This window comes from Telopea speciosissima, chromosome 2 (assembly GCF_018873765.1).
Source record: "Telopea speciosissima isolate NSW1024214 ecotype Mountain lineage chromosome 2, Tspe_v1, whole genome shotgun sequence".
Classification (NCBI taxonomy): domain Eukaryota; kingdom Viridiplantae; phylum Streptophyta; class Magnoliopsida; order Proteales; family Proteaceae; genus Telopea; species Telopea speciosissima.
The window spans coordinates 82,421,632-82,434,698 of NC_057917.1; the positions used below are offsets into that span (position 1 = coordinate 82,421,632).

At 36.4% G+C, this 13,067-nt stretch overlaps 1 protein-coding gene across 1 annotated transcript; it reads right to left on the reverse strand.

Moving 5' to 3' along the window:
• Positions 1 to 234: 234 nt before the first annotated feature.
• On the reverse strand, positions 235 to 9,382 carry LOC122651630 (probable nucleolar protein 5-2). Its single transcript, XM_043845099.1, has 10 exons — positions 9,294 to 9,382; positions 7,603 to 7,697; positions 7,438 to 7,479; positions 6,153 to 6,332; positions 5,890 to 6,054; positions 2,306 to 2,506; positions 1,190 to 1,687; positions 982 to 1,113; positions 461 to 896; positions 235 to 419 (listed from the first exon to the last, which is right to left on the reverse strand). Exons 2-9 carry the CDS (start codon positions 7,678 to 7,680, stop codon positions 480 to 482), a joined length of 1,713 nt encoding a protein of 570 aa, XP_043701034.1. The 5' UTR covers positions 7,681 to 7,697; positions 9,294 to 9,382; the 3' UTR covers positions 235 to 419; positions 461 to 479.
• Between the last annotated feature and the right edge of the window lie 3,685 nt (positions 9,383 to 13,067).

Sequence of the window (13,067 nt, forward strand, 5' to 3'; positions counted from 1 at the left end):
GTTTTTTTTCCCTCCCATTTGGTTTAAAAGATTTAGTAGATAGCCACCCACAAGAGAATATTCAGCCCATATCTCCTAACATCTGAGCTGCAACAGTTTGTACGAATGACTTGTATCCATTGAGGATTTTAAAGGCTCTAATCTTAATAGGATTATCAAGGGCCTCATCTACATCAAACTTTGTTTTGCGAGAGGGGGTAGAAGAGATCATGCAACAAAGTTCAGAATCAAAAGTTGCAGAAAATTCATGGTCCACCAGAGTTGAGCAATGTAGATATATAAGATTCTAGTGTACGTCAATCAAGAAACCAGAAATAAAATAAGTTACCTAAGGAAACACCTGCGATGAAAAAAACAAACCACATTTTACATGATATAACATCAAAATTGTTGGCTCGCCTGCCATGCAAGCCACCACCAACCCAACCCCCCCCCCCCCCCCCACACACACACACACACTCTAGATCTAATTCCAACATTCACTCATCATTCTTCTTTTTCTTCTTCTGCTTCTCTTTCTTCTTGCTCCCTTCAGTTTCTTCCTCTGTTTCTGTATGCTTTCTCTTCTTCTTCTTCTTCGATTCTCCACTTTCAGGTTCAACGTGTTGATCCTCAATCTCCAAGTCAGCTTCAGGTTTTGTATGTTTTTTCTTCTTTTTCTTCTTTTCCGTTTGGTCTTCCTCTTCTGGTTCCACCAAAGAATCCTCATTCTTTTGCTGCTCAGTGTCCTGAATTTCAACATTCTTTTTCTTCTTTTTCTTCTTTTCAGTAGTTTCTTCTCCTGCTTCAGTTGTCAGGTTTGGTTCTGCTGCTTTATGCTTCATCTCCTCGTCCTGATGGTCCACTGCTATTGCTGTTGTCCGCCCAAGCGTTGAATCAGCTGAAGGATTGTAAGCCTACACATGAAGAAGAGCATAAATAATTACTTCATTATCTATGGGGTAAAAAATCAAAAGTTACAACTCCTAAAAACTCTCACACCTTTGCTGCAGTTATTAATGCCCCTGCCCCTTTCCGATCCTTATCATAGGCTTCAATCTTGGGTTTGCCTTTCACTGACCCCGCAGACCGTCCCAATTCTCTTCCCTCAAGATTCCTCAACCGGGCTTCAAGCTACAAAACAATTTCACATTACAAAGGAGTCCTTGGAGAAAAGGTAATAGAGCTAAAAATTGTAGACTGACATTACCTTAGCTCTGTTCTCTAGTCCCATCGAATTATCTGGGTTGTCTCCAAGAGCATCATATCGAATGGCTAATGCAGTCTTAGCAGCAAGAGATCGAGAAATTTTTCCCTTCAGTTTTGGAGGTGCCTGACCAATTAAAGATGCATGATAGATCAGCCCATATTTGGGAGTAGCATGTTTTGTCTTCAGAGCTCTGAACAAGGCTTTCTCCGCACCCAGGATTTGGACTGTGCTCCCAGGCTGCTTGGCAAGATTGAGCAAGCTGCCTCCATGAGCAATCAGGCGAGCACCAACAAGCTCTCCAACAAGAGCAGTCAGATTTGGGGCAATAGTGTTCATTCTGCTTTTCAAGTAATCATATAGTTGAGCTCTATACTCTGAAAGTGCCAGCACTTGATCACAAAGTTCTCGAATATTCATCAAATCAAGCTCACTGACTTCAGTCCCCATCGACACCATCGCTGCCTCTTTCAGTTCTGTCTCAACCTCTTCAGACAATATCTGCGCAACAAGAAGGGGGGGGGGGGAATAGTTTGTTATAATCACAATTAGGCATCATTCTTTACTTGGAACCATGAAACTTTATCTCCTAAACCTAAGTAATGTGCCAAAAAAACCAGTGGTTGCCAATTTGTATCCATAATTTGATGGGTTACAAAGCACTTTGAGAACATAAGACTTACAGATGATCCTAACCACCAAACATAGAACATCCTTGATCACCATAATTTTCTTATGTTGCCAACAGAGTGGCTAGGATCAATGGAGTCGCTGATCTAGTTGACTGAACTAAATGACCAGGGAATTGGGTGCATAGCTGTACATCTGGAGACCAGACTTGAGAATGTACTAAAAATTATAAAATCTAAGATGCCATGCACTAGATCAACCCAGTTCAATTAAGCCAACCTGACACTATTGTTAGTAAAGCATCCAAGTTTGTGCTGAAAACCAAGTAAAACCATGCACTGTCAACCTTAGGGCTAAGGAAGTAATGAGGTAACCAATCTAAGGGTAAGTTCCATCCCTCATACACATATATCATCTACTCTGCAGTTCTAGCTCTCTTCATTTAATTCTTTACATTTATTATGATAAAGAATGAAATAAAAACTCTACCTCGGAGAAATCAAGCTTCGTGGCCTTTTCCCGGTTCCCCATCAGCTTGACTACCTTGGCATAAAGAATGTTATCTTGAACAATCTTTGCAAGCTCTGGGAAATGCCAACCATACCATTCCCGAACCCTCATTGCATATGTGTTGAGCTCCTTATCAAGATCATCCAACAAACCAATCGCTTGAATGATCATTGTATCTACCTACAGAGGGTACACTTAAGTTATAGGATTAACAGCAATAAATAACTCACTAACAAGATTATGAGTAAAGTGGAAACAGAAAATTAAAAATATATATATATTTATCCAAAAAAAAAACTGGCATACAAAAAAACGGAAAAGCTCCAATTTAACATTTAACATTCGAAAAATTTTGTTATTTTGTTTGGCAAGATGCTCGACCACTTTTTACAGAAGTGGAATGGGGGGAAAATGACAAGGAATCTTTTTCTGCCACAAGGGATGCAAGAAAAATGTCCTATCCAAATGTGTAGTTTGCATAGGAATGCATGTGGCTAAAAATTGCAATTATAGGCATACCAAATTACTAGTCCATGTGGTTAAAAAGTGGTAGGAATGCAGGAAAATTGTCCTATCCAAATGCATAGTTTAACATTTTCCTTGTAAATTTATTTTAGAACTCTCATTAAATTCTATGAGGTCCATGGGTATTTATAATGTAAGAACTTCTGGCTGGATGAATTGACTAGTAGAGTTGTTCACTGTCTCTTGCAATAGCAGTATAGCACACAACATTAAGACCCATATATATAAAATGCAGGAGCATGATCTCAACCCTTTGATGTGGTGATCCTACAATCTAGGTCTGAGATTTGTTTCTTGTTATTCAAAAATATTGTAGTACCATGGGCCGCACATATTGGATAGTTTATAAACCAGTAAAGAGTTTAAGTCAACTAGTTTGTTTTATTAGTGGGACACATTGATTATCGTGTAAAGGAAGTTTGATTTTATTGAAATATTATTTTTTAATAGTTTGATTTAATTAAAATATCATATTTTAATAGTGTGAGGTAAAATCAGTAATATGGTCTACTTTGGTGATTAAAAATTACTATCATGAGAGCCTTTGGTAAGAATGTTTTGGAACAATTCTCTTACTATAATTTTTTCTTATGTTATTGGATCTTTATCTATTATTGTACATCGGTACATCCCTATATTATATTAGAATGGAGAATAAAAAATTTTACTTTACCATCCACTCTTCTTCTTCTTCTTTTGTACATCTCCTTTTTCTCCTTATCTCCCCATTGATTCTTCTTCTTTTCTCTCTTTTCTTTGTTAACCCTTTTTTTTTGTTGCAAGTTGCTTAATTGCATAGAACAAGCAAGCATTCACTTTGATTTTTTGATTGGCATAGGCCTAGGGTACAATAGAAAGCAGCAGGAAGGCTTGCCAGTTATAAATGATTCAGCAACCAGCAATAAGGTCTAAAAAAGAAAAATACAAAAATAGGCAAAGATGAAAAGAATCAAGTAGGAGAGGAGAAAAAAAGAAGAAGATGTGTGAAGGAAGAGAGAAGGGATCAATATGAGAGAGAGAGAGAGAGAGAGAGAGAGGGGGGGCACAGCCTTCACTTCAGCACAATTTCACACATTCAGAATTATTCATTCCCCACTCTAATTTTGTATAGGAATGTACAGATATATATATATATATATACTCAATAAAATAAAATAAAAACAAACTTATAATAGTAATGGAACAAGTGTATCTGAGCCTACAGCTACAGCATACTCTACGCTCAGAGACATTTGAGTTTTTTTATTTTATTTTGAAGAGAGATAAATAAAATAATGAATGTGTCTGGGCATAGAATATGCTGTAGGCTCAGAGAACCCATGCCCACTAGTAATATAACTCTTCCTAATCATTCTTAACCAAAGACTCCTCAAAATAGCAACTTAGAATTACCAAAACAGACCATATGACTCTAATTTGGACTCCATGCATACACTATTAAATATAATACTTCAATCAAACCAAACTCCTTTTACACAACAAATTCAATACCGGACTTTAAGGTCAAACCACATCAGTGGAATGAGAAGATTCCCTTTGCATTAAAAAAATATTAGGAAATCTTAGTGTCACAAAGCTTTTTGATATGTCTCACATAAAAAGGTCACATTTCATTGCCATATGACATAATTTGAATGGGCTCAAGAGGGTCCATAAGATAAATGACTCCGCACTAACTCATCAAACAAATTTCAGCAGGAAATAGGCATGGCTGCATGGAAAGGAGCTAAAAACTGCGCTTAAATTTTTACAAATTATAAAATGATATTTCACTATGAAGGAATCTAGTGGCATTTCTATACTTTTAAAGTCACTTTGAATTCAACTATAACACACTTCCCCTACTTTTGGGGGCTGAAAATTGAACAATGAGATGCATTTGGACCTCTCCATCACATGAACCCACCCATGCTGTCCAATTTCATATAGTTTTGTGACATGTCTGGTCACAAAACCACTGCAACATGAATCATGACCCATAAAATATTGTCGTCTGCTCTGCTGCAGATCTTCTGAAAACAAATAAGTATCATCAATCTCTACTGGTTTTAAAACTTCTTTGTAATGAATTATTTCCGTTATATGCAACAATATTGAGATTAGAGACCTGTTACTTTGTTGAAGTTACAACAACAACATCATAGCCTTATCCCAACTTAATGGGGTTGGCTACGTGGACCCTAGAAGAAATCAGCAAAAGAAATTAGTAAAGAAGTAAAAAACGAGGGGGTGGGGGGCTTACAACATCAACACAATTCTAGGGCATCATCCCTTCTTAGCTATGTACCACTTCTTAACTACCCAACATTCCGCTCTAGGTCTTGAGATGGCGTGTAATACAACATCATACACCAATTAAAGAACTTCTGTCGCACCTCTACACTTCATCCATCCTATTTTAATCCTTTGGGCAATGCCGTCATCTATGTCGCCCTCCTTGTTTACAATTGATCCCAGGTATCTAAAGAGGTCACTTTGTTGAAGTTAATGCTGGACTTTAAAAACTCTGGCAGCAGAATTGTGTGAAACCCCACATTTGTTCCTTGGTTCTGTATGATATAGTGGGATATATAACTAATCAATAAACACGTCAAACAAAATCAGAGGCTAATTCATGACTTTTCCCCAGGTTTCTGATGCAATCCTTGTTCTGCCAGAATTTATTCTCACTGCAACACATCATGACCAATTAGAGTTGACCAATTACTAGGCACACAGCTGGTATTGAAGCCTAGTTCAGTTTCACAAAGTTTCTTATGTGAATCTCTTCATTTTAATTCATTGGCTCAATTTATATTAGGCTGCCTTCTAAGCTATGACGATTTAATTTATTTGCTACTTGGCTTTCTAGACAAATATACCAGCAAGGTCTTGTGCGTTGACTTGCATCATTCAAACTGATCCAAAGCATGCCATTTAAATTTTATTTTTTTTAAAGTAAATGATAATATTCAGTGAAAAGAAGTAACATGATTGAACTTCAGAATCAAAGGCTAATCAATATCAATCAATCAATATTATAAAAAGGAGTTCTTTACCTTATCGGGACTAAACTTTAGCTTATATCTAGATAAGCTATGAGCTAAACCCAAGCTCATTGGAGCTAAATCTTGAACAGGGAGCCCAGATATCAGTTCAGTTAATTGACTTCTTAAACCTCGCATGAGCTCCATCACAGTATTGTTGTGCACACATTCTATTTGCTGCAATAAAAGAAGATCCCAATTATATATTGTGACAAAAAAAGTAGTTTGCGATAATACAGAATATGGAGTTTATGATATTCAGGTCATAAGCATACCAGTTTTTCTTTTATGACATTTCCAAGCTTCGAGTCTGCCACAGCTAATGTCTCTCCATCACAATGAGCGCGCAAAAATTTGCGAAGAGACTTGGTGGGCTTGCCATCAATCAACAAGGTCGCTGCTGATAAAGCTTCAGCTGTGTTCTCAAACTTGGAGAAAGCTTTCAGCTTCACTATCTGATATTGAGGCGTAACAAAAAAAATACCAGGTTTAAAGTTGGTCAGGAGGAGAAAAAAACAAAGACCAAGCAAGAGGTTCCCAAGTACACAGATCAGCATTGACTAAAGAAGATAAATGATACTGGAAAAAAGATGACAAAATTAACCATTATTCAGTTTTATTTTCAACCATTTGGATCAAAGAGGGGTTAAGTTTCAAATCTGGCAGAGTTAAAGTGTGCCACCCCTGGAATACAGAAGAACACAGGCTGGGTATTTCTTGGGTTATCAAATGATACATAGAGCGATACAATCAAAACAAGGTGTATTGCAAGAAAATAAGAGATACCTCGATTAATCAGATTTAGTTATTGATTCTAAAAGTAAAATGTTTATATAAGAGTTGGGTATAAATTTTAAGATAAACTTTCCATTGGGTGCCAGCTATACTATTAACCCAATGAAGGAGGAAAAAGTTAACCAAAGTCTGATGCTTAATCAGTTTAAGGTTTGAATATCTTCACTGAATGATCAGCCTGGACTGACCACTAAATGGACAAGCCATGTTTCTTTTTTTCTTTTCTTCCCTACCCCTCTTCACCACCCAAAAGGGGTGGGGGTAAAGCTCATCAGTAATTAGTTGTTAGAAGATGGATTTTAAGTTGAAGTCACCGATACAAATCTCAATTACTGACTTAAAATGCTGGAATCATGAAAGGTAATAAGAAGGGATACATGAGGTCAAAGGGAAAACAGAAAACACTAAACAACCACTGCCTCACTTTCTAATGATAGCTTTCCCATATATCTTTGCGCTCAGACATTCAGGTTACTTCAGAAGGCCTCATCTCAATGCCCAAACAAACAGTTACTCATCAACAAAAAACAAAATTCGGTGCGCAGCAACATTATGTTCTAAATACCTTATTTTCTAATCCACTAAAAGCCTTTTTCTACTATTCATATATGGGACCATGTCATCAGGATAAGCTTGAAGATTCAAAAACTAATCATATCCCATGCCAGATAATGCAGTTATTATCGCCCTACTGCAATTCTGCAAGCTTATTTCTAAATGCCCAAAATTTTATCATTTCAAAAGGCATAGGAGAGTATAGATTACCTGTCTAGCTGACTCTGATGTAGAAAACTCCTTCCACAAGTCCTGAAACATAGATACAAAACAATCAACAATTTCGAATCTTATTCACTTAACAGGGGGCACCAAAAGGAGCAAAACACAACGCAGGGAATAACGATGAAACAACTATAATTAAAAGTTACTTACATCTACTGTAGATAGCTTTCCTTCGTCTAATACTTTAAACAAGGCAAAACCCGCCGGTGTTTCAAATAGTACGAGCATTTTCAAACCTTAGGCACCTAGGTACAAACAATACAGCCACATGCTGTTACTCAGAAACTCTGACAGAGAGAGAACCCAACAACTATGACTGTTATAAATGCACTTTAACAGAAGGCATGCAAAATTAACAGATAAAAAACACAATTACACAACAACAACAATTCAGCCTTATGGGGTCGGCTACATGGATCCTTGCCCTCCAATCAGCTCTATTCGAGGCCATACTTGATACAAGGCCTAGGCTATGCGTGTCTTTCCTCACCACTTCTACTACGGTCACTCTAGGTCTGCCCCTGGCTATTTTAGTTCCTTCAAGGCTTCAATTAGACATTCATATTTAATACATTTAAAGTGTATATCAAACTAAAACAACCAAATAGACTGAAATTAGGAAGCCTCCCATCAACTTTTACTAACCCAAACACCAAATGCCTTCGGAAGCCAAAACCAAAAAATCAACTGGCTAAAAAACTGTTGACCCAGAAACAATCCCCCACAACTGCTAATACTTTTAAAAATAATTATTTGATAGATAAAATAATTTCTAACTTAAACATGAAATTGGAAAGATTTAATCCAAGTAAAAAATTATTATCAATGGGAAAATGTCTTCTATGAGGGCAGTGGCAGAAGTCATTCCCACATGGAGCTCATTTTTCCATGTGGGGGACTGATTTGCCATGTTTGACTGCTACCTCCAGATCAGTCCAAATATTAGATTCTGTGCCTCATCTCAAGCATAAGCTCCACCATGTATTAAACCTTTGGCCTTCACTGTACATCATCATCCTCGTTCTCAAAAATATTGATTTTTTCACCCTCCATTGAAAGTTTTATTACCCGAAATGGCAAAATGACTTTAAGCTGAAACTTGAGAGTCATAGAGACTAGCATGAACAAAACGTTTCCAAAGAGTCTCAGCACCAACTAAACTGCTAAAAAGCATATGTAGACAAAAGTTTAGAGTGAGCTTCCTTTAACGCCTCGCTGCCCACATAGGAAACCCACTTTAGAAAAAAGAGTTCGAACTTGTAGAACACATACAAACAGAGTGAGAACACTTATAAAATTGATTCCAATAGATAGTAGCAAATTGGTGATACCGCAAGACAAATAAGTAGTTCCCCCTTGCAAGAGAAGATAGTAAAATATGCAAGTGGAGGCTCTCATGCAGAGCCATGGAAGAAACTACACCCACTATCTGACTTTCTATGGTCTAAAAAACCAATAGAGCTCAGAGTCTAGAGCTGTTTGGAGTCCCCATATATTCAAGAGGGGGGCCCACGCAAAAGGACTAAGCATCTGTGAACTGTGCTTCCTTCATTAACACTTGATCATGTTTCCTACCCATATAATTTTACAAATAAAAAGATAGAAACAGAATTGAATAGAGATGAAAGTTTGCAGGAGAAAGTGGGGAACCAGCATCCTAAGTAGAAAGGGCTTCCAAATCAGAAGCAGTAACAAAATACACAAAGGTTCAAGAGGAAAATTTCCATTTTTAGAGAAGAAGAAGAAAACAAAGATGGAATCCACTCGACAAAACTTACATTCAAAGTCACACTTGACTCACAAAGCGAGAGTGAGAGTGAGAGAGAGAAAGAGATGCAAACCTCGTCTCTGCTGGTGCCGGGAGCTTTCACTTGTTGGGGCAGAATGGAAGCCGCAGGAACATGAAGAAACAAAGAGAAAAAACAGAGGGTTTATAGGTTATAGCTCTGTTTTTGATAGAGGTGGTTGTCGGGTCTTGCCTTAAACCCTAATTGACACATTATTTTTGTAAGGGTCGAATTTGGGGCGGGACTGATCGGGTTTGGAGCGGGTCATATATGGAATCCACTCAATATCGTTATTTAAAATTTGAAACATTGAATCAGAGACATGCGTGGATTTGCCAATGTGTTTAATTCCATAGTCAAATTCGATCAAATACCCTACGTAGGTCCATAATCCATGCATACCTATTATATTATCCACCGCTTCAAATCTTCGATACACTCTTCCATGATCCTAAATTTTTTAAAGCTCTATTTTGTCACTTTCTAAATGCCATTATTCCGAGTAATACGATGAACTCTAAAAGTCGTATCTAGTGCATAAGGCTCCTGTCACTACACAGGGTCTAGGGAGAGTCATAATGTACGTAATCTTACCTTTGCTTTCACAGAAATACTATTTCTAGACTTGAACCCATGACCACTTGGTCACAATGGAGCAATCTTACTATGAACTCTTAGATAATCCTAAAAATTGTCAAAGCGTTATTATACCCCTATGCAAACTTCATTATACATTGGAAACATTTCTACCATATTAAAATCTGGTATGATACATCCGACTCAATTCATAAGAGAGTAAATAAATTTGTTATTCTTCAAATCTCTTTTTTAATTCAAAATCATAGTGTAATGTTTATCTCATGTTCCAATCATAAAATAGATAAAATGAATGTAAAGGGGAGCATTTTTGTGGTCGACAATTCAATTCCAAACTAAATGCGAATAGACAAGAATCGACCATAAATGACCTAGAATCAGAAGATATCATTGGATCAGTCGTGATCTCGATTCCTTGAACCCTGTCTCTAATTGAACTTCTTCATTATATTTCCAGTCATTAATCTAAGAGTTTCTTAACTTTTCGGCCATTTTTCGTGGATTTTTTATTATTGTTTTCTTTCTTCTTTTTTTTTCCCCACCAAACAAGCTTTACAATGTTTTACTTGAAATACAATAAGTGGAGAAAAGGAGGTTGGGGCCTAATTTTTTTATCTTATTAAGTTGCAGAGTGTGAGAGTGAGGTGCAATATGCAATTATAAGTCACCCTCTGTGATGGCTTACCAACCTTTTCTATAGATTAGATATTTGTAAAATACAAATAAATACACTAAATAATGTCAAAAGTGAATAAAAATATCATATATTGATTCAATAATAATGTGGATAGATGACATGTATCATTGCATATCTTTGTAAGTTATGACATTTCTTGTGATCAGATCTGCTAGAAAGATTTTAGGCAGATATTTGGACAACAAAATCCCCCACAACCTTGATGAATGAATTGGATTTAGAATTGACTGCAAGATTTTTAATATCATTAAATGCCTAAAATCATACTAAAGCTCATCCCTAAGCATTATATAATGATGCACTGAGAAGAATGGGTCAGTGGTTGTGGAGCATAGACAGAGATCTAGATTGGTCGGTCAGCGTTTTACCTAAGAATAGAAGAAATCTCCATAATTTCTTCTAATTTTTGGTAAATCGTTGATCCGATTAGTGTTTTGTCTCTGATATATGAAAATTGTTTGGCTTTTAAGATTAGAGGCAGTTTCCCTCCATCCATGGCTAGGGAAGAATTCTTTTGTCGATTGGGTTTGGGTGTCTTGGGATGGGCATCGAAAACAATGGGAAACGTATTTTGGACTTCATACAATAGTGGGAGTACTAATGACCTCAAATAGGTGAATTTTTTTTCATCGCCGTGGTGAAGGAAAATGTTATCCTTTCAGATTTCAAGGGTTGGTTGTATATATTATATATTATTTCAAGGAGCACTATTTGTTGCAAGTAGCACGAGACATTAGAACTGATCTGTTGAAAATGGTTGATTGCTTATGGATTTACAAATTTTTGGGTAAGTCTTTTGATCCGAGTAGTCTTTGTTTTCTTAAATAAATATTTCAAGGCTGTTCAAGCATGCAAGAAATATGCAGACCTCAAAGTTTCTGAGCTAGAAACTCACTATTTTTGGCTTCTATGGTTTACTTTTTGTAAGGATATGACTTGTGCTTTTTTCCGCCATCAGTATATTGAAGTATTGTTATAAATAATACTTAAAAATATTATTAATAATAAAATAATATGCAAAACTTTTCCACAAAGATAGTCCAGTTAAGGGGGTCCTTAGTCGAGAGACCTAATTCCACCACATGGAAGAGTCAATGATAAATTTGACCGTTAACCATTGACCTAGGAGATGCTATAGATAGACTATATGTCAAATTTGAGATCCAAATTCAATCCTAGAATAATTTAATTTTCTCCAAGCATAAAAAAGATATACAAATCAGAGCGAAAATTTCTCTATGTTGACATTGAGAGTGTCTCAGTAACGTATTTCGTATTTTGCAATAAGCGTAATCTGGATTAGGAGGGAAGTAGAGTGGTATTTATCCATGGACTGTTAAGATGAATGAAATCTTTGACCATAAATTAGCCAATTAGGCAATATTCATGAATAGTGCCATTTAAAGAAATTAGGTGGTGAAATGTTTATTGATCTTAAAATTTTGAAACAATCAATTGTCACAATTATAAAGGTGGGACCCACCACTTCTTCTTCTTCTTCAACCCTTTCATGCAACTCTACTACTGGTAGTGGTCCCTGTTGCCGACGCAATCCATCTCTCCTGCCCTCCACCCCTACTACTGGGGTAAGAGACCGAAAAACATAGCCAGAAGCGACGAAGGAAGACCTATTGTTGAAACCAAAAGGTGTTAGTTTCTGGAGTTTCCCTTACCCTATAGAAAGTTTGGAGGGTCTTGACCCTTACCCTATGCCTTCAGGTAAGAGATAAGGTTAAACAACTATTCATATTTCCTATATCATATTATCATTGTCCTCTAATTTATAATCTCCCACATAAACTTGAAAATTACATCAGAACCTAATAAACAACAAATAAATTACATATATATACAATAACTATCATAGGAAGGTCAATTTTTTTTATTTGACAATTGCATCAAGTGGGTTGAGGAAATCAATTGAGCCAAAGGGTTCTAACCCCCTCCCCCCCTCCCAAAAAAAATGAGCCAAAGGGTTAAATGGAAAATTTTTCGATGTAGGGGCAAGCAACAAATGAATCCATATTTCTTTCATTTTTTATTTTTATTTTGGAGGGTGTCACATTGTTTATCTTTGTTGTTGTTGACTAGTGTTAGTTGTAAGTGGGTTCCATTATCCCATTGTATTTTTTTTTTTTCATTATACCATTGTATCAAACTTAGTCCCACTATTACGTCTTTGAAGACAGAATGGCCAAATTCCACTCCTTGGCTCCATGAACTTTGTATTCAGGATGCTTTAGATTGCTCATGAATTCCTTCTCAGTAAAACATTTTATTATCAAAAAAGAAATTTAATTAATCAAGATATAACTTATGCTTGCTATGACAGAAATAGTACAAGCATCTCCACCCCTCCCCCCCCCCCCCCAAAAAAAAAAAGAGAGTAGAATCAAGAGATGATGAAATGGCATCATAAATGATTTTAAAGCAAATTTTAAATGACATTTTACTTTGTGTAACTTAACTTCGTAACCTAATTGTTTGACTGCATAACCTATTAAATCAATAACAAAAAAATTCAAAACTCATTA